The 24,803-nt window shown below is 45.1% G+C and overlaps 1 protein-coding gene across 5 annotated transcripts in view; it reads left to right on the top strand.

Annotated features, from left to right (window-relative positions):
- The first annotated feature begins 13,169 nt into the window (after window positions 1–13,169).
- Window positions 13,170–24,803, top strand: part of LDB2 (LIM domain binding 2) — a 227,031-nt gene continuing 215,397 nt past the window's right edge. The window contains exon 1 of one of the 5 annotated variants that reach the window (XM_083458402.1): window positions 13,170–13,595. In XM_083458402.1, coding sequence (XP_083314528.1) covers window positions 13,461–13,595 — 135 coding nt within the window. In that variant the 5' untranslated portion in view covers window positions 13,170–13,460. Of the gene's footprint in view, window positions 13,596–14,258; window positions 14,374–24,803 lie in introns of those variants that run through there. The other 4 variants (XM_083458403.1, XM_083458405.1, XM_083458406.1 and 1 more) reach the window with 4 other exon arrangements.

The raw sequence follows: 24,803 nt of genomic DNA on the forward strand, positions 1-24,803 counted from the left end.
CTGAGATTCAGAATATTTTTTTTCTTGTTTTCCTCCTCCAAAAACTAGGTGCGTCTTGTGGTCTGGTGCGTCTTATAGAGCGAAAAATACGGTATTTAGCCAGTAGCAGAAACAACTGCTTCTAAAATATCTTATAAAATAATGCTACAGGTGACTGAAAGTTTGAACTAACAGCTTTGCTCAATGCCTTGCAAATGCTACCATAAATACGGTGGACGCTCGGGTTGCGAACGTGATGCATGTGGGAGGCATGTTCACAACCTGCAGCGTTTGCAACCCACAGCGCCGCATCTGCACACGTGCAGGTCGCGACTTAGCACTTCTGCGCATGCACAAAGTACAATTTAGTCCTTCTGCACTTGCCGAGAGCCAAAACGTGGAAGTAACCCGTTCCAGTACTTCCAGGTTTGGTGCAGTGTGCAACCCGAAAACGTGCAACCTGAGGTGTCTGTAACCCAAGGTATGACTGTACTGATTTTGAAATGGCCATAGGTCTTCCTGTGCTCTCTTCTCTGCTGGTGCTCACTAGACCTCCCTGTTTCACGCGAGAGCCAGTGTGGTGTAGTGGTTAAGAGCGGTGGACTCGTAATCTGGTGAACCGGGTTTGATTCCCCGCTCCTCCACCTGCAGCTGCTGGGTGACCTTGGGCCAGTCACACTTCTCTGAAGTCTCTCAGCCCCACTCACCTCACAGAGTGTTTGTTGTGGGGGAGGAAGGGAAAGGAGAATGTTAGCCGCTTTGAGACTCCTTAAGGGGAGTGAAAGGCGGGATATCAAATCCAAACTCTTCTTCTTCTTCTTCTTCTTCACAGTTTGCTTTGTTTCCCACTACCATTTAAACTACCGCCATGACAAGTTCTGCTAGCGCACTGCAGTACAGGAATTTCCCTGGGTGATGTGGGTAAGAGTCCTTCTCATATTCTGGCACATCACTTAACAGGAATGTGCTGCTGGAGTTATGGGAAACTGGTTTTCTTTAGGATGCAATATCAATGAAAATGGCATTAAATCTTCTCAGGCAGAACCCTAGGACTATTGAATATGTTTGTGAGTTGCGCTTAAGTTCAAATTAAGACCTGAAACATAGTGGCCTGCTTTATCTAGCTTGTGTGAGTAAGCCCTATGTCATTCAGCTATAGAATACCACATTGCTACTTCCCACACAACACAGCTGAATCAGATTTCCTGCAATTTCACTGTGTTTTTTTTTATTATTTTCCCTTAGCAACTCCTGAACTTCTATTTGAGCATTAATGTAATGTGAGAGTAGTTGCTATTGAAGAGAGACAGAGGGAGGGAGGAAGGAAGAGAAATGGCCATCAGCTCTATATGTTGACTGCCCGCTGTGTCCTTCATGACAAGTATTTGGAGGAAAATACCTACTAAATAAGTCTATACTTTAATAGATGTTGTTTTGAACAATTAGACTAAATCTGCAGTGCAGTTTTACACGTGATCTGATTTGAGAATGCAGTCCATGCTATATTCCAGAATACAGTGGTACCTCGGGTTAAGTACTTAATTCATTCTGGAGGTCTGTTCTTAACCTGAAACTGTTCTTAACCTGAAGCATCACTTTAGCTAATGGGGCCTCCTGCTGCTGCTGTGCTGCCGCTGCATGATTTCTGTTCTCATCCTGAAGCAAAGTTCTTAACCCAAGGTAATATTTCTGGGTTAGTGGAGTCTGTAACCTGAAGCATCTGTAACCTGAAGCATATGTAACCCGAGGTACCACTGTACTGGTGGTCCAAAACTAAAGAGGCTCACTTTTTCCTTTTGCAGGAAATATCAACGGCATCAAGAGATGCTGTCAAAGAGTCAACATCTTCTTCAGTCAAGGAGGAAGGTGAGAGGTGGGGACCACTGGAGGAGTGTGGTAGCAACCACAGCATATGCACACCATTGGAATGGCAATGCCCATCAACTGTGCCCCCCCACCCCCATATTTTATGGCTGAAGTGCACACATTAGCACTTACGTCATATGCATTGTGCTCCCACCGCCAGTTTTGAAGCCACATACACATGATGTTAGGCGCAATTCATGCCCTTGGGTGTAGCCAGGATCTATGCTGGGGGGGGGGACGCGGGTGGCGCTGTGGGTAAAAGCCTCAGCGCCTAGGGCTTGCCGATTGAAAGGTCGGCGGTTCGAATCCCCGCGGCGGGGTGCGCTCCCGTCGTTCGGTCCCAGCGCCTGCCAACCTAGCAGTTCGAAAGCACATCAAAGCGCAAGTAGATAAATAGGGACCGCTTACTAGTGGGAAGGTAAACGGCGTTTCCGTGTGCGGCTCTGGCTCGCCAGAGCAGCGATGTCACGCTGGCCACGTGACCTGGAAGTGTCTCCGGACAGCGCTGGCCCCCGGCCTCTTGAGTGAGATGGGCGCACAACCCTAGAGTCTGTCAAGACTGGCCCGTACGGGCAGGGGTACCTTTACCTTACCTTATGCTGGGGTGGGGTGGGGGAGGACACCCACCAGCCATTGTCTGGCTCTGTCTAGCAGATTTGGAATGAAATGTCTCAACAACAGTTGTTTTAAATGACTGTATTTTTCTGTCTATAAGACGCCCCCATGTATAAGACACCCCCTATTTTTGGGGGACTCAGATTCAAGAAAATCCATCCTTGGCACTATCCATGTATAAGACGCCCCCTAATTTTGGACATTATTTTTTAGGGGGAAAACCTAGTCTTATACACTAAAAAAATGGGGTACAGTGGTACCTCGGGTTAGATACGCTTCAGGTTACATATGCTTCAGGTTACAGACTCCGCTAACCCAGAAATAGTACCTTGGGTTAAGAACTTTGCTTCAGGATGAGAACAGAAATCGTGCTCAGGCGGCGCGGTGACAGCGGGAGGCCCCTTTAGCTAAAGTGGTGCTTCAGGTTAAGAACAGTTTCAGGTTAAGAACGGACCTCCGGAACGAATTAAGTACTTAACCCGAGGTACCACTGTACTTTCTTTTGACCCCAAGTGCTCAAAAAAATCTGTCAAAACTCTTCTACAATTTCTACTTTTAGTTAAGTATTTTTATTTATTTACTTGACTCTTGGGGGGAGCCGCCCCCTGCCATCCCCCGGCTATGCTCATGCCCATGTCAATCCTGTGTAGTTTCTTGAGAAATACTGCTGCTTGGTGGGAGGTTTTCTCAAACCATCTCTGATCTGGATTCACTTCATACTTGAGAATGGTGTGTACCAATAGATTACGTTGAGGTTTCCAATCTTCATTTTAAATTGTTCAACTATACTTCATATATATTATTCAGTTATGATTTCACGTTAATTCATTTTTTGATATCTATATTTCTGTTCAAAAGCTTTTTCGTTTCCCTGTTTTCCTCTTATTTGTACACTGAACTTTGCTTTGGTTTTGCCCTTATAATACACACCTTTACTTTAACCCAAAAATTAAGCTGATAGCTTCCACGTTATTATATATTCAAAACAATTCAGCAAGTCTAAAAACTGATAAACTAAAATAACATTTATCAGTCTTGTTCAGTATACTAATCAGTGTTTTTCAGAAAATGTCATTTGTTCAAATTTAAGTCAAAATTTAAGGTATGTATTATAGTTATATAATGTTTACGCACCAATTTGCTAAGTCTCAAATTCTGTCTTGCTCTCTTTAGCATTTAAAAAATATTTTTACTCTCCTCACAATCTCATACAGCCTCTTTATTTTTGTCAGGGTCCAATTCTATTTCTAATAGACTTGACTCATGTGTACTTCCTTTTTTTTTTTTAGAATTCACTTCAGCAGACTCCATTATTTTTCAAGCTACATTTGCAATCTCTATTTCCAGTTCACTTTCCTTTCAACTTTAAGTGCACAGTTTCTACTAAATAATAATCACCACAAATTGTTATAATCCAGCAGTGCAGTTTTAATTCTCTTTCAGTCCTGTTTTGGTCAGCTTCTCTTTCTTGCTAATTCACTTACACTTTTATTTTTTTAAAAAATCAAAAATCAGGGCAATCTTTCACAGCCTTAACTCCCAAGACTTCTGTCACTCTTAATCACATTCATTCCCATTCAATTTAATTTAATTGTTCAGTTTAGACATGTTTTAAACTGTATGGGTGATAATCCAACATTGCAGAAATGGATTTATACTTGTCCCCTCTGCAAATACAGTGGTACCTTGGGTTACATACGCTTCAGGTTACAGACACTTCAGGTTACAGACTCCGCTAACCCAGAAATAGTGCTTCAGGTTAAGAACTTTGCTTCAGGATGAGAACAGAAATCGTGCTCTGGCGGCGCAGCAGCAGCAGGAGGCCCCATTAGCTAAAGTGGTGCTTCAGGTTAAGAACAGATTCAGGTTAAGAACGGACCTCCAGAACGAATTAAGTACTTAACCCAAGGTACCACTGTAATCTCCAGAGGTTCCCCCAGCACCCCCCATTCTGAGCAGACATGTAGAAGGGGGGCTGTTGAGCCAACGATGGGAAGGAGAAGCCCCATTAGGAATCAGTGAGAGTGGGCAGCCCCAAATGAATCCAGCCCATGGATGGTCCAGGAATCAGCGTGTTTTTACATGAGTAGAATGTGTCCTTTTATTTTGTGGGGCATAGGAATTCATTCATTATTTTCTCCCAAAAAATATAGTCCGGACCCCCCACAAAGTCTGAGGGACAGTGGACCAGCCCCCGCTGAAAAACTTTGCTGAGATGACCCCTCTTCTATATTATAAATTCCCCGATTGCACAGCAATAACTGCTGTTATTGCACTGCCCTGGTTTTATTACACGATAAATTTTGCACATGTTGCATTCAATGAGGGTGCAATCTGTGTACATCTATACACAAAGAGCTGCGCTGCACACCTGTACTGTGATTCACATGTGACTTCTAACGTACACCCTCTCACACAATCACTCATATACGCATAGAGAGAGCTTGTACCTTGCGTCATGTGTTATTTGCATAAAGGTAAAGGTAAAGGGACCCCTGACCATTAGGCCCAGTCGTGGCCGCTCATCTCGCTTTATTGGCCGAGGGAGCCGGCGCACAGCTTCCGGGTCATGTGGCCAGCAGGACTAAGCCACTTTTGGTGAACCAGAGCAGCGCACGGAAACGCCGTTTACCTTCCCGCCGGAGCGGTACCTATTTATCTACTTGCACTTTGACGTGCTTTCGAACTGCTAGGTTGGCAGGAGCAGGGACCAAGCAACGGGAGCTCACCCCGTCGCGGGGATTCGAACCGCCGACCTTCTGATCGGCAAGTCCTAGGCTCTGTGGTTTAACCCACAGTGCCACCTGCGTCCCTTGTGTTATTTGCATAGAAACTGATTATTCTTGTACCGTACTTCTTAAGAGAATAATTTTCAGTGTGGGGAATTGTTTGCTGCTGTTTTTCTATTGCCCTTGTGTGCGCACGTCCATGTGTGCCAGGAATTTGTGCACTAGCCTTGAACCAGCAACTTTCCCATGCCCTCATCCCTCCATCTGCAAATGGGGGTGATGATAATATGGATACACCTTAGAGACATAACGGGATCAAACATGTGAAGTACCCAGGGTGTTCAAATGAAAGCTCTCCATAAATGCTAAATTATGATTAAATTCATTCATTATTTCAAATGGACCGTTTCCCTTTCATAACATAAGCCAGACTTGGGGTGGGGGTGGGGTGGGGACTTGTGCTCAAAAGTTCTGGCTAGTTGGGTGTTTTGTTTTGTTTTGTTTTGTTTTGTTTCTGTTTTAACCCTGCTGGTTATTATACTGTGGCAATCACACAGGGCCCCCGGACGTTTCACAGTCTATTGGAGCCAATTTGATTCCCTCCCTCCCTCTCTTTCTTTTTTCTTTTCCCTCACCTCCTGCTATGAGGCTACATTTTAACATTTTAATGTTGTCTTTTAATTTTGTTTTTAAGTTGTAATCATTCAACTTGTTATTATTATTGCTTGTAAGCCGCTCTGAGCCCGGCCTTGGCTGGGGAGGGCGGGGTATAAATAAAAATTATTATTATTGTTGTTGTTGTTGTTATTGACCCTGTGCCACCACTGCGGTCGCTTTCTTCGCTGCCACCACCCCGTTTCTCACGGAGACACACGGAGTCCAGACAGTTGTTAACATAAACAAATGATCAAGTTTATTTTTAAAGGCAGGAAAAAGCGTATGGATACAGTTTATTTTTCTCGTGTCAGTTTCCTACTCTTAGTTCCTAACAACTCCAAACTGATCATTCCAACTACAGTGGTGCCCCGCAAGACGAATGCCTCGGAAGACGAAAAACTCGCAAGACGAAAGAGTTTTCCTTTTCTGAGCTGCTTCGCAAGACGGATTTCCCTATGGGCTTGCTTTGCAAGACGAAACGTCTTGCGCCTTTTTTTAAAAAAACCGCCAATGCATTCCTATGGGAAACCGTCAATACACATTGGTGCTTCGCAAGACGAAAAAACTTGTAGAACGAAAAAACTCGCAGAATGAATTAATTTCGTCTTGCGGGGCACCACTGTATCTATCTGACTCAGCCTAACAATTCCTCTCACTCTCTCACAGTACAACTCGACCAACCCACTGCCTATTCCACCCTCTTCCTTCTCCAACACCCAAGCCTCAACTCCCAACTGACAAACCTCAACTGCCTTTTTCAAAACCTCCCACTCTATCTTTTACTCCCCCCTTGCATTCTCACTGGCCAATCACATCACACCCATTTTAACCCTTTCCTTGACCCCTCCTAGGAGGCAAACCCCACATTCCTCCCCCCTTAAGAAGATTGACTCAGGAGGGATAACTTTACCTAGTTATTCTCCTGATCAGTCAAAAAGGCAAATAAACATTTCCTCACCTGTCATTTCACCCTTCACATCACACCTAACATTTGTACATCAAATACTGTGTTTTGGTAAAATATACATATATACAAAAACCTGTTACATGTTAGGTATTCAGTTAACCTTCAACTGCAGGTCTTCTGGACAAGGCATCTGCGGCGGTATTCAGGGTCCCGTTCACATTTTTAATCGTAAAATTAAAGTCTTGCAGTGATAGGGCCCACCTCAACAACTTACTGTTGGTCTTCATTGACCTCAGCCACATCAAGGGTGAATGGTCAGTTCATAAAGTAAAAGTTCAACCCCAGATGAACGGCCTCAGCTTCTGTAATGCCCATACGATGGCATTATACCAATAAGATTCCTTGGAGCATATCCAGGCTTCATTCCACAGAAGAATATCTAGGCTCTCCTACGTAATCCAGCCCCTACTTTGCTGATTTCCCTCAACAAGCAGTTTATGTTCTTCTTCTTCAGCTTTGAAGGATATTTACCAAATTCATATTTCCACCTGGATCTGAGCCACGGATGAACCCCCTTTGCAACTGTCACTACTCTTAATCTGTTGCTCTGGCCACCTAGACACACACGCACAAATCCTGGGGGGCTAGAGAAGATCACCTCCGCTCACCAGGTCAGATGGTGGACAGGGATTGTGGCCTGGGTTCCTGCCCAAAACTGTTTTTAAACCAGCCAGTTTGCCCCATGGAAGGTGGGCAAATTATACAAAATTCCTATAGGACTTTTATGCACAATAGAATTTTTTGATTCATTCCATTATTTTGCATGCAGATATCTGATGGGATAGGGACGCGGGTGGCACTGTGGGTTAAACCACAGAGCCCTTGAAATGCGCCAGAAGACTCCCAAGTCTAGGGGTGTCCATAGCAGAAGATTAGACAGGACATTTTGGAAATGGGGCTGAATGAAGAATGATCCAATATAGAAACATGAGCTCCAAAAGAGAAGATTCACCTGCAGACGGAACAGCAGGTGCTTCAAAGTTCTGAAGAAACATTGGGGGGGGGGGGGAGTTGGGCCCAGGGTCAAGGTGGGTGGGTTGCCATGGTGACAATGGCCTGCCCTCCTTTGTGACATCTTCTGCTTCTCCCTTAAAAGCCGTTAACTACAGGCGTCCATTGTGGGTTCGTGAGGAGAGACAGAGAGAGGTGTGTAGGTGCGGTAAGCAGAGGTTTTGGATTTTCTTCTGATTTTGACTGCTTAAATAGGAGGCGGAGCCAGCATCAACCATGAGGTCAGTTCCAAACCTTCAGGAAGAAGGAGGAAGGTTCAGCGGACTTGTTCTTCGAGGAACAGAGTGGCTCAGACGACTGAGAAGTGCAATGCAGCTCAAAAAAAAACAATAAAGTGGCCCCGCTCCAGCCCAAGGAGCAGCCTCCAGTTGTGACAAAGCTCTTCAAGAGCTTTCCAGAGCTCGAGAAGGCAATAGCCCGAAACCGGGCCCGTATTAGGCCAGCACCTGAAGAAGAGGACATAATTGTAGAAGATCTGGAATGAGTTGCCGGCGTGACGGGTCAAGGGAAGGTGCTTTGGAAGAGTTAAAAGGGAGTAAGGGAAGAACAAGGGAGGTAAGATCGAGGTAACCCTCCAGCCTCTCCTGAGCTGCAGAGGCTCAGGGCAGAGAGGCGGAGGGAACTAAGTTCCCACAGGAGGAGTGCTCGCCTCCAGACCAGGAGAGGGGAGTCACCAGAGGATCAGGGCCGCCCTATGCCTCGGGGCAGATAAAAGCCGGCCAGTCCCAGTCCCAAGTTGTGGGAGCAACATTGTTGGTTGCTAGTTCCTGCCTGAACCCTGTTCTGCTTTCCTGCCTGAGCTCCTGACCCGCCCTGGCTCCCTGCTTGCAAGCCTGTTCCTGACTTCACCCAACTCCCTGCCCTGCACCCAGCTTCAGCTACTACGGACTGCCTCCACATTGCACCTTTGGCTACGGACCGGACTTGGACCTCGCCTCTTGGGTAACCCACGGGACCAGGACAACGGGGAAGGAGGGAGAAAGGATTGAAGAGAGGTGAAAATGGCGGGGACAAAAGGCTGACTGCTGACTCACCCTTACTGTGTGAGGAAGAAATCAGAAACAATGGGGGGGAAATTAGGCCCTTTGGAGATGATGTCTATTTCTTTTTGTGTATCTTGTTGGTGCGTAAGCATAAATAAAGGAAAAACAATATGTTTGTCGGGTTGTTTTTTGTTTTATTATGTTTTTTGTATTCTCATTTTTTATTGTTACCTTGTGAACTGCCCTTTGATCTTTGGATGAAGGGCGGTATAGAAATTTAATAATGAATGAATGAATGAATGAATGCTCTCCCCAGGGAAACATTCATGGCACCCACACTGTCAGCCTCAGATACCAAGCTGAGAAAGATGTAGGCTCATTAACTGATATTAGATTAATATCATTAACTGATATTAGATTAATATCTGCTATGATGGTTTATTTTGTTCAATTAACTAGCACAAAATACAAAATCTAGAATCTAATATTAATTTTCTTCTTAACTATAAGGATTTTGGTCAATATATTGAAAAATTGCACAGTGCTAAAACAGACCAGTACATGACCAGTACTAATTAACTGATCAGGAATAGGCCTGCATAGCCTGTGTTCTGGTATTTGCAACCTATCTGGACATTATGTTAAATATATTTTTTTTTAAATTATGAAAAGTCCAGTAGCACCTTAGAGACCAACTAGGTTTGTTCTTGGTATGAGCTTTTGTATATATATATATATATATATATTTGCTTTCGTATATATATGCTTTCGTAGATTTTCACGGGTACAGGAATGCAGGTTTTGGTGTCCTCGGGTGTCTTCCCGTGTAAAAGTTGGGGTGTAGTAGAAATATATATATTTCTACTACATCAGACCAACATGGCTACTTACCTGAATCTAGAACTAAGTATATTCAGAAATGGATAGTGAACAGCACTACCTTGGCTCTTTGCAGATACGGGATCCTTTTACTTCTAGTTGCCATGCCGCTGCGTTTGCTAGCTGAGTTCTTGCTCCCACCACACCTCCAAGAAGTACAGTGGTGCCCCGCAAGACGAATGCCTCGCAAGACGGAAAACCCGCTAGACGAAAGGGTTTTCCGTTTTGGAGGTGCTTCGCAGGACGAATTTGCTATGGGCTTGCTTCGCAAGACGAAAATGTCTTGCGATTCCTGGGGTTTTTCCCCCGCTCCCTACCCCCTTTTTCTAAGGCACTAAGATGCTAATAGCCTTTTAGCAGCTAATCCGCTAATCCCTTAAGCCTTTAATAGCCGCTAAACCGCTAATAGCGCTAATCCGCTAATGGGCTTGCTTCGCAAGACGAAAAAACCGCTAGACGAAGAGACTCACGGAACGGATTCTTTTCATCTTGCGAGGCACCACTGTATTTGCTAAATTTTTATACATCTTCGATAGTCTTGAGGGGGTGAGGTACCATTTGTGCTGCATCTTGAACATATTAAAAATGCCATGAAATGTTAACCAGCCAAACATTTTTGCCCGTCACCTAAAGATATGAAACAAAGGCACCCAGGCAAGACTTCCTGAGGAGATCATTCCTCAAGTGGGGAGCCACTGTGGAAAAGGCCAGTTCTCTTGTTGCCGCCCTCTGGACCTGTCATGTAGGAGGCACACAAAGAAGGGCCTTAGATGATAATTGCAGGGTTCAGGTCAGTTCATATTGGGAGAGGTGGTCCATTTCATGAAGCAGTATCTATTGTTTTGTGACTGACCCTGGAGCTCCTAATAATCTGCACACACCCTGTCAAATCCTGTCAAACTCTTCCCGACCATGATTCTCTTCCACTTGCCTATCCTGACTCCAACCCCTCCTCGCCAAGCCCTGATTTTAACTTCATCTCCTCAGACAAGGGATCTCAACCTTTCCCCTGAGGATCCTCATACATTGTTATAAGTGGGGAGGAGAGAACTCTTGGCCATGTGCCCCCCAAAAAACTTTCAATAAATTACGGTATTTCAGGTTGGGTATAGGTTGAGTCTATGTCCATTCCCTCGTTCTGTTGCTCTCCAACCACCATTGCCTACTCACCTACTCAAGAAGTGAATGAGCAGATGACAACAAATGTTCTTTCTCCCTTGTCCACACTTGCTTGCTCCCTTTATCACTGAAGGAAAAAGCTGGAGGAGCAAACAGGTGGTGATGCCAAGCAGCAATAACTCACAGTATGATGACCATGCAGTGGGAGGGTCCTTGTTCAAGTGCCCAGCAATGCCCAACAGTGGCCTGAATCCAGTTCTCAACCTGTGGGTCCCCAGATGTTGTTGGGCTACAACTCCCATCATCCCTGACCACTGGTCATGCTGGCTAGGAATGATGGGAGTTGTAGTCCAACAACAACTGGGGACCCACAGGTTGAGAAACACTGCCCTAAGTTAAAATCTCAGCTCTTCCTGCTTGCACCAAGTTCTACTTCTCAATTACAAAATTGCATGAAATAAGAATGTTGGGGAATGCTGGAGAATATGGCATTCTGAGTCCTATTCTGAGAAATTCCTTGCATATAAACCCTGGTGTCTAGGACAGCCTAGGACTTGCCGATCAGAAGGTCGGCGGTTCGAATCCCCGCAACGGGGTGAGCTCCCATTGATTGGTCCCAGCTCCTGCCAACCTAGCAGTTCGAAAGCACATCAAAGTGCAAGTAGATAAATAGGTACCGCTCCGGCGGGAAGGTAAACGGCATTTCCGTGCACTGCTCTGGTTCATCAGAAGCGGCTTACTCATGCTGGCCACATGACCCGGAAGCTGTACCCCGGCTCTCTTGGCCAATAAAGCGAGTTGAGCGCTGCAACCCCACAGTCGGTCACGACCGGACCTAATGATCAGGTGTACCTTTATCTGTGGTGGTCTGGGGGGCAGGGCAAAGGGACCGGACCGGAAGTGAGCAGTCTTCACTCCAGTCCACTCCTAAAGAATAAAAGGCGACTTGCACTGAAATCAAGCATCGCAGTTTGCCCCAGAGCATCACCCCCCTGAGCCCTCCCTGTACTTGTATATTTTCTTTTCGGCTCACCTTTCCCTTTCTAGGTTCCTGGGCGATGGTTGCTGTCTTTCGGAGCAGGGAAGGGATTTCCCCTGCTCCGCGTGTTTTCCCTTCCCCATAGCAATTGTCACAACTTTGGCGGTTTTGGGTCTTGGGCGGAATCCTTTAGCCCCATATTCAGTGAGGGGTTGATGTGGCGAGTCATCCCTTCTGCGATATCAGGTTCCCCATCAAAGGGGTCTTGAGGGCAGCAGGGCAGAGCAAGGTGGGTGCAGCACATCCCGGGTGTCATCACCTAGGGGGGTGATATTCGGCTCGCCACCTGCCTACCTCCTGCCTACCCCAAAAGCTCAACAGCAATGACAATCACAGCCAGTATTTTTATACAGGGGTACCTCTGGATACAAACGGGATCCGTTCCGGAGCTCCGTTCGTCTCTAGAAACAAACGTAACTAGTGACGGCACGTCTGCGCACGTGCACGCCACTTTTCACCGCTTCTGCACATGCGCGTGACGTCATTTTGAGCATCTGCGCAAGCGGCGAAACCTGGAAGTAACGCGCTCCGTTACTTCCGTGTTGCTGCGGAGCGCAACTCAAACGCGCTCAACCCTAAGCGCATTTAACAGAACGTATAGTAGATCGCAGTCCCTTGGGAGCACAACTGGATTTCAATGGGGGGGGGGGGGTGCGTGACAAGAAATTTTCTGCACCGGGTACCACCTGACCCTGCTACGCCACTGGAGGGGAGTCTCTGGCCACAAGTGCACAGCTGTGGGTCACAGTCCTACGCCACTGCCCTCAGCTGTGGGCAGTGGCGTAGCGTGGGGGTGCAGGGGGGGCCGGCCGCACCGGGCGCAGCATCTGGGGGTTAGGGGGTGCAAATCCACGGGTTAGGGGGCACAAATTACTTGCCTTGCCCCGGGTGCTGACAACCCACGCTACGCCACTGGCTTTGGGGATAAAGCGGGCCAGCTGTGTAAATGCAGGTTGTGCAGTCTACACGCCCAGGTTTCGTACATGTGAAATTGCACAAAGTTGTGGCCATTTTAATCCCGCAGAAGATGCTGTCCTGTGTTTTCCTCCTGCCTCCCTGAGGGACTGCGCCTGGGCAGGCAAATCGGGAAACAAGCCAACAAACTTTGAAGGGGCAGGATGCGTCTCTCGAGGCACGTTTCTGCTTGGGGTTGCGATTGTACCGTGTGTGTGTGTGTGTGTGGTGTTGTTGGCGACTTGGCTGGGTGGGGAAGCCGGGGGAGCGCCGACCCTGTTGCCCCCCACCCAGCCCAGTTCCTCACAGGAAACCTCCTTTTGTGTCACCCTGAGGAGAAAAAGAGAGAGGAAGGGGGGGGGCAAAACCCCGCGTTGTTTTCGCAGGAGGCGGACAGGAAATGACCCCTTCTCCGCCGACGGCGCCTTGAAAAACAAGCTCCCCGCCAGTCTCGCGCCAGCCTCGCTCCCCGCCGCCCAGCCTCGCCGGGCTGCCCGCCTCGCCTTCCCCTCCCCGCCCGCCGGCCTCGCTCGCGCTCCCTCCCCGCGCAGCAGCAGCAGCAGCCGCCCGCCCCGCGCTTCCCATGTGCTCGGCGCGGCTGTCGGCTGCTGCCGCCGCCGCCTCCCGCGCGCCCTGAGCCTCGCCGGCGAGCGGCGGCCAAGATGTCGAGCGCGGCGCCGCACGACCCCTTCTATTCTTCGCCCTTCGGCCCCTTCTACCGGAGGCACACGCCGTACATGGTGCAGCCCGAGTACCGGATCTATGAGATGAACAAGAGGCTGCAGACTCGCACCGAGGTGAGTCCCCTTCTTCTTCCTCCTCCGGCTGGGGAACTCGGCGCGCCGCTCTCCGCCCGAGGGGCAGCGGCGCATCCCGGGCACTGGAAGGGGCCACCGCCGGCTCCTCTGCGGCGCAACTCTTCGCAAAAAAGCGCAGGCTGCACGGTGGGGGGAAATGCAAGGCAGCCCACGAGACGGCTCGCTTTCAAATGCCCCTTTTGTGCAAGCGCGCAGGTTTGGGCCAGGTAACCTGACCTCTCTTTTTTTTGGCATTTGCAATCGCAGCGTTCTCGAGGTGTTGCGTGCATTGAGGGAACGTGTGTGTGTGCTGTGCGCGCGTGTTTAAAAACAAACAAACCACGTTTCGGCGGCGGTGGATGTTACCTGTACTTCTTCCCACCCTGGTTATCAGCACCGAGCCTACGAAGGCAGAAAAGAAGGCTGGAGTTGGACAAACTTATTGCCTTATGCTGATGGCAGATACACACAGACCCTTCCATGTGTCTCTATTTTCCAGGGACGCCCCTGATTTAGAGAAGCCGTCCTGGTTTCTGATTTGATCCAGGAATGTCTTGCTTTTCCTTAGGATGTCCCTGTTTTCACTGGAGAAATGTTGGAGGGTAGGGAGCCATCTGATGGAAATCCTGTACAGGGAAGATTTTTTAAAGAAATGTTTTATTATGTTGGAAGCCGCCCAAAGTGGCTGGGGCAACCCAGTAAGATGTGTGGGGTACAAATAGCAAAATTATCACTAGGGAATGGGACATCCCTATTTTCATTGGAGAAATGTTGGAGGGTATGTATGAATGAATGAGGTTTCTATTTTTCTGTTAAGGGGAGGAATAAACAGTCCGGCATTTCACCCCACAAAGGATAACAGAAGCTGCATCCAGTGTTTGTCTTGCTTTGTAATGTAGAATCTGCTGGTTTTGTACCACAACATGAGTGTTTGTGTGCCCCTGTATGTGTGTTTGACTTGAGTGATGCATAGCTGAGTAGAGAATCTCTTCACTGAAAAGAAGAATAGAAACATTAGGTTTGTCTTTCATCTAAAGCTAAAGCTGCTTCTCTTAATCAAATGATTCAAAGAGGTCATAATTCCGGGGTGTTCTTACATGAAGAATGCGTGGGGTGATAAATCTAGTAGGAGGGCTACATTTCTTCCCTGTGTGCCTTCAACTATGCACAGCTACTTTTTTTGTTTTCCTCAAGTGGTTTCTTTGAATGGGCTCAGCTGGGGAACAGAACACTTCAGAGAACTCAGACTTTGGGAAGTGAAAACGGCGACAAGGTTACTGAATAATTTTGGCGTATTTTGTGAGTTCGGCTGGTGGTTATAATAGCATAACTTTTCAAGGGATCCCAAGGTTGTTGTAAAAGAAGCATACTTCTTAATTGTTCACTGCAGCTATAGACTGAATGTATGGGATCCAGGTAACAAGATGTAACCTGCTTTATGATTGGTGAATTGGTAGGCAGCAATTGAGTTCCAAGCACTAATAACATTATTGTTTGGATTACCCTGGTCCTGCCCTTTATGTTTTAAACTGAGGTTGTGTTTTCCGTTTTGACTCTGGTTGTTGCTCCTGCAGTCTAGTTAATAGTTATTAGGTTGCTGGAAGCTTGCAAGAATGAATGCTTTAAGAAGGTGACTTGCTTTAGGATGTTGTTTGTCAGTGTTCCTTGAATTTTTATGAATCGCCTCTCAATTTTCCCTGAAGTTAAATTCTGATGTGATTTCGGGGCAGTCCCTCTGACAAATTTCAAGGGGAGCAAAAGTAGTTCTGAAATTTCTCTGGGGTGTTACGCACAGGATAGCAGACTCTCCACTCCACCTCTTGGCTTCTTAAACTATAGTTTAATTATGGAAATTAAGATCAATTTTGGCTGCTGCAGTTTTCCATGATTGTAGCAAGTTTGCTTGAGTAGACCTACCCTTTCTTATGCTGGGTGAATGTTGTTGTTGTTGTTTAATAGGACTTGTAGGAAGAGATTTACCTGTAATTTGATTCATGAGAATTGATTCAAACTAAGACAGTGGCTGGCTTAATTTGTTTACTGTGTCCACAGGTGTGTCACTTTGTATTTAGGGGATGATGATAGTTTATTCTGACTTTCACAGACTTCTTAAACTTTGCCCTTCCTCTTTGTGGGATTTGAGGTTTACCACTACATCTGTTCCCATGAGCATGCAACTATAAAGAAACAAAGGAAAAACCTGACATGACATTCCCCGCCCCCCAGTAAATGTATATTCAAGATCATATCGGTTAAACTGAAGAACCTAGGAGATACTGCCCAGGTCATGAGGAAGTGGACTCAGGTCTGTTCTGTTGTAGCAACTTCACATTGCAGTCCTATATTAAATGTGTAGATGCAATGAAAACATTCTGGAGAGTCATTTTAATTTTGCATCTAGTAGTGACTCTTTAAGATACACTCAGCAGCTGTTTCTTCCATGCTAAAGAATTCAGGGTACAGTGCCTAGTAAATAAAATACAGGAGTTTTTATCAGTATCTGATCTGATGTCAGCAGTAAATTCGGTTAGAGAACTCATTGTATTTTCTATGGCAAGATAAATGTTTGTCTTTTAAAAATGAGTATCTGCGCATTCATTTTATAATGGGAATTCTCCCCTGGGATTTAACTTTGGTGAATTTCTCAGAAATCTATGAGCCTATTTTGAAAGACTGACAGAACCCTGGCTGAAATTCAGCCTCCACCCTGGTTTTTATGCTGGTTTTTATGTTAAATAATGATAAAGTGTCTTTATCAAATATCAGATAGCAAAAGCCAGCATGCATACTTCTGGAAACAAAGCTTTCTGAACCCCTGTGTCTTTTTATTTTGGGTTTCGCTACTGGCAAATAACGTGGAACGAAATCTGGCCAATGATACTTCATACTTTTCCTTAAAGTGTGTGCCAACACGGCTTGCCACCTAACTGATGTGCTAAACAATGGTCATAAACTCATTCCCCCATGGTATGTACCCTGTTCCTGACTTCTGGACTGCCATATACCGTATTTTTCGCTCTATAGGACGTACATTCAGATCATGACATCTTCTCTTGATAAGGGCAACAAACCCAGGTTTGCCACAAAATAGTCACTCAGGAGTTAGCTGTAGCCAATTTCACTTCTGGAAAATAACACATTTTGTTTGAAATATTATTTAGGTGTATATCTAAGAATATTTATATTTGCGTTTATCTACACACACACGACCGTATTTTTCTGTCTATAAGACACCCCCCATGTATAAGACACCCCTTATTTTTGGGGACTCCGATTTAAGAAAATGGGAAGAGATAGACCCGTGTATAAGATGCCCCTAATTTTTGACATTATTTTTTAGGGGGGAAACCTAGTCTTATACACGGGAAAATACGGTATATGCTCTTAAAACGTATACTCCTAAAAATGAAAAATGTGAAGAGCTTCTGCAACAGTTTGCCATGGTGATGAGCGATTCCAAAATATTACCTGCAGGGTCAAGAGCTGGTGTAGCTTTATGCCTGAGGTGTGGAACTGGAGAATCGCCAGGTTGAAGCCTGTCTCTGCTAAGTACTTACAAGATGATCTTTAGCAGGCCGTTATTCTCTCAGCCTTGATGTTCCCATCCCACACGCTCCACTGCTACATGTGGATAATAACTGATGTCATTAGAATTATAGAACCATAGAGTTGGAAGGGACCCTGAGGATCAACTAGTCCACCCTCCCTGCAATGCAGGAATATGCAGCTGTCCCTTATGGGGATCAAACCTGCAACCTTGGTGTTACCAGTGAGCTAACCAACTGAGCTTTATAGGTTTGTTACAAGGAAAAAAGATGGCATTTGTGAAGTGCTTTGAACGCTGTATAGAAGTAAAGAATTGTGATTAAGAAAGAAGTTTTAGCGATCTGTTTTAGCTAAGTATGGCACTCTTCTGAAAATTCACGGGGGCCGATTTATTCATGCCTTGTCCCCTGACAAGTAGTGCCTCTGCTCTTCATTGTCATCAAGGATTCCTCCACACCAAAGTGGGTTTTGTAGCACTGAGACTTACCATTTGTAACAGTGAGCGTAGAATTCTGGGAACCTGTCCTACAAAGTTGGACAAAACACCTGAAAACAAGGTCAGCTGGAATCAACAGGACTGGCTTCAGCCAAAGGACTTAGAAAGGAGATAAAGTTTATATTTCCTCCCCAATGTTTTAGATTTAGGGGTTTTTTTGGTGGGTATTCCCCCCCCCCGGGGGGGGGGATGTGGAATACATCAAATGAAGTATTTGTGTTTTTAATCTTTGCGATTAATTTAGCTAAACAATTTGGACATTGACATTGCTGTAAGCCCACAACGTGTGTGAGGGTTATGTTCTGGGAATCATGCCTAGAGCCTAAATCATGTATAGTCAAAACACATTGGGTGCAGTGGTGGGTGGGACTGGCAAATTCTCCCCCCTCCCTGACACCAGCCCCATTTCTGCCTCCTTAATTTTTATTTTTTATAACAAGCACGTAAAACTGAATGTGCGCAAGTTAAATGCACACAAGTTTCAGGTATACTGTAGCAGGGGTCAGCAATCTTTTTCAGCTGTGGGCCGGTCCACCGTCCCTCAGGCCATGTGGTGGGCCAGACTACTTTTTTTTTGGGGGGGGGGATGAACGAATTCCTATGCCCCACAATAACCCAGAGATGCATTTTAAATAAAAGGACACATTCTACTCATGGAAAAACACGCTGATTCCTGGACTGTCCATGGGCCGGATTGAGAAGGCGATTGGGCCACATCCGGCCCCCGGGCCTTAGGTTGCCTACCCCACTACAGAGGAATCCCTCTTTATGTAGACACTCTGTTCCCGACTGCTATGCGTGTCAGCCCGTTGCACCCCTCCCCCTTTCAGCACTGAAAACGGCTCATGAGTGCACAGTTGTGCGTGACTTGAATGCATGTGAGTTGGGACTTGCCTGTACTTGATATAAATTGAAGAAGAGTAAGTATTTTGCCTATATAGTCGTACCTTGGTTGACGAACGCCTTGCGACTCGAATGTTTTGGCTCCTAAATGCCACAAACCCGGAAGTGAGTGTTCCGGTTTGTGAACGTTCTTTGGAACCCAAACCTCCATGGCTTCCGATTGGCTGCAGGAGCCTCCTGCAGCCAATCAGAAGCCACACCTTGGTTCCATGTTTGGACTTCTGGAGCAGATTCCATTCGACCTCCGAGGTACCACTGTATAGGAATTTTACAAAGGTCTGCTGTCCAGGCTTCACAGGAGACTTGCAGGCTGTACTAACAGGAAGTTGGACCTTGATAGAGGAAATGCCGAACTCGCTACAAATTATGGGACCACTTGTCCACTAATGCGATCTTTGCAGCTCTCCTCTGGGCATCCTTGCCGTCTAGAGGGAGGTGGGTGGCGACCAGGAGAGCATCTTCTATGTGATAGCATCACATCTGTGGAATCCTCTCCTCAGGGTTGCTCATTTGGCACTGAATGTGACAAGCCTGTAGGGAAAGGGCATGGTTCAGTGGTAGACCGCATGCTTTGCATTTGAAAAATCCAGGGTTTAGTCTCATGCATCCCAAAGTAAGGCTGGGAGCAATCCCATCTGAAATATTGGAGATCTGCTGCCACAACACTGGCCTAGATGGTCTGATCTGGCATAAAGCAGTACCCTCTGGCTTCAATCCACGTTTTGCTTTCACGTCATTTTGTTGTCATTAGATTTTATGTTCAAGTTACCATATTTTTCCATCTATAAGACACTCCCATGTATAAGATGCCCCCTATTTTGGGGGACTCAGATATAAGAAAATGGGGGGAGGTGGCCCCATGTATAAGACGCCCCCTAAATTTTGACATTAATTTTTTGGGGGAAACCGAGTCTTATACACGGAAAAATACAGTATATCAAGAATTATGCCATATGGAAGAATAGCAAATAAATGGCTAACATAGATCAACAAATGAGAATGTTAATTCTCCAATCCAGGTGTGTGTGTGTGTGAGAGAGAGAGAGAGTGAAGGGTTGATTTTTGGAATGGTTACACTCACATCTTAAGACTATGCAACCACAAGAAGACTCTGGTGGATCAGACCAATGGGCAATCGGATGTAAAGCAAGAGTATGGCCTTGCATGCCTAAGATTCATTCTTCTTGTATTGCGAATAAGCTCACAAGAACTGCCAGCCTGCAGTTGTTTTACTAGGCTGCTTAAAAGCCTGCTAGCTTGCATTTCCACACTGGAAGGAAGAGAACCTTCTCTCCCCAGCAGTCACATGGAAACACAGGCGGTAGCCACTGATAAAAACATAAATGCTTCTACCGACCTGGTACAGGATTCCTCCTCTTCACTTGCATGTCAGCAGTTACCAGATGAGTTGCTAAATGCTAGACAGGCTCACACGTTTCCTCCTGCTATAGTTAAGTTTGGCATAGAGGGGAAATCTTTTGCTAGCCACTGTTCCAAATTTTATAAACCCATTAGTAACGTTTCCCCTGAACTAAAAAACCCCCACAAGTGCTTTAATTTAGGAATCTCCCTTATACTGACCCATGCCATTGGTCCTGCCCTATGTCCCCATTTAAAGGGCTGACCAGTTTGCTGTTGCTCATGAAAAATCTGTCTGGGTTGTGTGTGTGTGTGTGTGTGTGTGTGTGAGAGAGAGAGAGAGAGAGAGAGAGAGAGAGAGAGATCTTGGCAGTCCATATTTTCTTCTTTCTCATTGTTTGGTCAGCATTTTTTACAGCTGTCTTTCTGATAGGATTTGTTGTTGTTGTTGTTTAGTTGTTTAGTTGTGTCCGACTCTTCGTGACCCCATGGACCAGGCACTCCTGTCTTCTACTGCCTCCCGCAGTTTGGTGAAACTCATGTTTGTAGCTTCGAGAACATTGTCCAACCATCTCGTCCTCTGTCGTCCCCTTCTCCTTGTGCCGTCCATCTTTCCCAACATCAGGGTCTTTTCCAGGGAGTCTTCTCTTCTCATGAGGTGGCCAAAGTATCGGAGCCTCAGCTTCAGGATCTGTCAATCCAGTGAGCACTCAGGGCTGATTTCCTTCAGAATGGAGATGTTTGATCTTCTTGCAGTTCACGGGATTCTCAGGAGTCTCCTCCAACACCATAATTCAAAAGCATCAATTCTTCGGCGATCAGCCTTCTTTATGGTCCAGCTCTCACTTCCATACATCATTACTGGGAAAACCATAGCTTTTACTATACGGACCTTTGTTGGCAAGGTGATGTCTCTACTTTTTAAGATGCTTTCTAGGTTTGTCATTGCTTTTCTCCCAAAAAGCAGGCGTCTTTTGATATCGTGACTGCTATCACCATCTGCAATGATCATGGAACCCAAGAAAGTAAAATCTCTCACTGCCTCCATTTCTTCCCCTTCTATTTGCCAGGAGGTGATGAGACCAGTGGCCATGATCTTAGTTTTTTTGATGTTGAGCTTCGGACCATATGTTGCGCTCCCCTCTTTCACCCTCTAATCTGCAGTAATAAGCTTGTGGTGAACTAAACATTCTTAATTTGGTCAAGGCGGTGGCATTGTTTTGTTTATTTCGCTCAGGATTGTAGGACTTTCCTCCCCAGCAATTCTGTACTTGTATTTTCAACATTACCGTATTTTATACGTTTAATCAATGGGAGTTTATTGATCTCAGTTGGACCTCTCTAACAAGAATCAGATTTCTCTCCAAACTGAAAATGAGCAATTTGAAATGTTCGTAAATTCTTTCCTACCACATTCAGAGATTTTTTAAAAAAATAAATCGTAGCGGTATAAGTATGTTATATAGACTGAAAGGTAGTGGAAACTGGTTTTTCTTTTTTACCTCTGCATTCTAATCATGCTTGTTTCTGGAGTAATTCAGAAGCTAACAGTAATAACGCCACACTTGCCTTTCCAATTCCAGTACGTTTCATTGCAGTATGTTTGCATTTCCGCAACTTTTTGAACTTGCCTCCCCTTTGAATTTGCCTTTCCTGACAGTAGTAGCTTGTATAAGATAAAGCACACAATCTTTGAATTGCCTAGGCTTATCCCTCGTTGTACGAAGACTAGGCGGATTCTAGGAATGGGATTTCTCAGATCTTCTATTCCAAGGCTTTAGAAGTTAGTCCACGCAGTTGGGTTTTTTTGTGTGTGTGCAGCAAATGTGTGTGATCAGTTTGTGCACACAACCTGCTTGCCTGTGTAAAAATAAATTTTATTGTTGTCAGAATACACTCCATAGTGTGAGCACTGCTACCCTAGGACTCAGAAGAACCCATTTCAGAAGCTTCAGTATGGCCAGGCTTCCCTGCTGAGTAGGATTATGCGATGGCTGGTGTGCTGACACCTTTCAGTGAAGGCAGAGCTTGCAGTTGGAACACAGCTGCTGCTCTTATATCGGGATTGGGCTGGATCTAGACCCATCGATAAAGTGTTTCAGGAAAACACGTTCTAAACTTCATTAAGGGAAATCACATTGGCGAAAGACGGGACTCGCCAGCGCCACCTGGTGTCACAGTGTTATAACACATATACCGTATTTTTCGCTCTATAAGACGCACCAGACCATAAGACGTACCTAGTTTTTGGAGGAGTAAAACAAGAAAAAAAATATTCTGAATCCCAGAAGCCAGAAGAGCAAGAGGGATTTGGCTTCTGGGATTGTCGCTCGAAGCCTCTCCCGGGCTCCCCCTGCCCGGAAGAGGCTGCGCACGGCTAAGCCAGAAGCCAGGACAGCAAGCAGGATCTGGCTTAGCCACGTGAAGCCTCCACAGGGCTGCGCAGCGCTCCCTCTCTCTGTTCTGGCTTCTGGTATAGCTGTGCAGCCTGCATTCGCTCCATAAGACGCACACACATTTCCCCTTACTTTTTAGGAGGGGAAAAGTGCGTCTTATACAGCAAGAAATACGGTAAAGTGCTTTTTCTTTGCCAATGTAGTTTGAGTCCTTGGTCTAAGTCTGACTGTTGTTGAAGAAACAGCGGAGCTTTGCTCTCTGTTGGTATTCAGACTGTCGCAGAAGGTAGACTCGCCACAGAGCAGAACAGGGGGATTATTATTAGTATAATTAATCAATGAATTAAATTTGTATACACCTTTCATCCAAAGATCCCAGGATGGGTCACAGCAGACTGTGAGAACATCCAATACTTTTACTTATTTATTTGCTAATTTAGCAGCTAGAACATGTTACAGAATTTCAAGGAATTTATGAATTAAAGTTACAATTCAACTGTGATGGCAGTATTAGTATTTTTTTTAAACAGCTGCTACGGCTTAGTTTTTAAAGATGAAAAGTACCCCGAGTTTATGTTTGCCTTTTATTCTACAGATTTATTCTGTGTTCTGATTCCATCATTGTGAAACTAAAGCATCTTCATATATGGCAATGTTAAGGCTGGAATAGCATATTGTTACATAGAAAGGTGCAATATTTTCTCTAGAGTGGTCATTCGTTACTGCTGTGTTTGTTGGATGGAATGTGGTAACACAGCCACCCATTTGTTTGTTCTTGTTCACGTAATAAGTGGTTTAGCCTGACTATATACATATGGCAAAAATATATAGTATAACACGGAATGGAGAGAATGGATCCTCTACAGGTGGAGGATTCTAGTTCTGAGTGCAGCTCAGTGTTATGGTTTTGTGGGTCCCAAACCTCTCTAATCCCTGGATCCAGCAAGTGTTAAAATCTAAGTCAAGTTTATTTATTTAGTGCTCTCACCAGAGCAAAATATGTACTTCTTAATGGTAAGACAGCCACATGTGGATTATGTGGTTATTCCCCCTATGTTTGGCCCAGTTGTAGTGATTCTACACAGTGGATGGACACTGTTATGAATGATTCAATAAGAGTTACCGTATTTTTCGCTCTATAAGACGCACCAGGCCACAAGACGCACCTAGTTTTTGGAGGAGGAAAACAAGAAAAAAAATATTCTGAATCTCAGAAGCCTGAACAGCAAGAGGGATGGCTGCGCAGTGAAAGCAGCAATCCCTCTTGCTGTTCTGGCTTCTGGGATAGCTGCGCAGCCTGCATTTTCTCCATAAGACGCACACACATTTCCCCTTACTTTTTAGGAGGGGAAAAGTGAGTCTTATAGAGCAAAAAATACGGTATGTTGTGAACTGCCCTGAGATCTGCGGATGAAGGCCAGTATACAGAAAGAAAGAAGGAAGGAAAGAAAGAAAGAAAGAAAGAAAGAAGGAAGGAAGGAAAGGTGTGCAAGTAAAAGGCAGAATTTTTTTTTTTTGCTTAACAGAGTTCGTCTTGCATTGATAACAATGTTATAGGTTTCTTTAAATGCTCCCATTTCACATTGTGGAGTATTATATGTTTTCGTTTTCTCTGGAAGATAGCATGTTGGGATCTTATCATTTATTTCTAATATTTTCTTTTTTGGGAAAGATGTACAAACAGAGCACAAGTATATTCCCTTAAGCAGACTGCACAGCCACTGATCCTTCCTTAGTCTCCCAAAGATGCCCCAAGGATCCAATTTTTTAATTTATTTATAATCTCAGTTTTATACATTTCAATAACTTTACAGTCATTTTAACATTTCAAAATTTGACTTCCTCCCCCCTCTTTCTGCGGTTCCTTAATTTATTTATTTTTATATTTTCTGCATGTTCCAAATTAACTTAATTTACTCATTTTTCCATCTACTTTAAATATATACTCTTATAAAACTGCAGGTTGTTACAATGAGCCTGCCAGTGCTCTTATCTGTTTACAGTTTATTTGTAAATATTCAATAAACCATCTCCATTCTTTTATAAAAAGTTTGTTATCTTATTTTTCCGCCATTTCTGCATAATCCATAACTTTTTGTATCCATTCTTCTTTCATTGGGACTTCTTCTTCTTTCCAATATTTGGGCAATTAGCATTCTTGCCACTGCAGTCACATACATGAATAAATTTCTGTACAGTTTGAGTAGTTCTATTCCTATAATTCCCAAAAGGAAAGCTTCTGGATTTTTTAAAATTATTTTTTTACAAACGTTATTTTAAACACCTTTCTCAATTAATTATATATCATTTCCTAGTAAGCTTTTACCTTACTACAAGACCACCAACGCCCCAAGGATTCTTCTGCCAACTCACACCTAAAGGAAGACTGGCACCAAACTTTGCCACCTCCAGTTAGCCATGCTAAATCCGATAGGTATTGGATTCCAAGGACTGGAGAGAGATTTCCTGTAATCTCAGACTATCAACATGCTGCTGTGAAATCCCTGA

The sequence above is a fragment of the Podarcis tiliguerta genome (genome assembly GCF_965153285.1).
Source record: "Podarcis tiliguerta genome assembly, chromosome: 9".
NCBI classification, from domain to species: domain Eukaryota; kingdom Metazoa; phylum Chordata; class Lepidosauria; order Squamata; family Lacertidae; genus Podarcis; species Podarcis tiliguerta.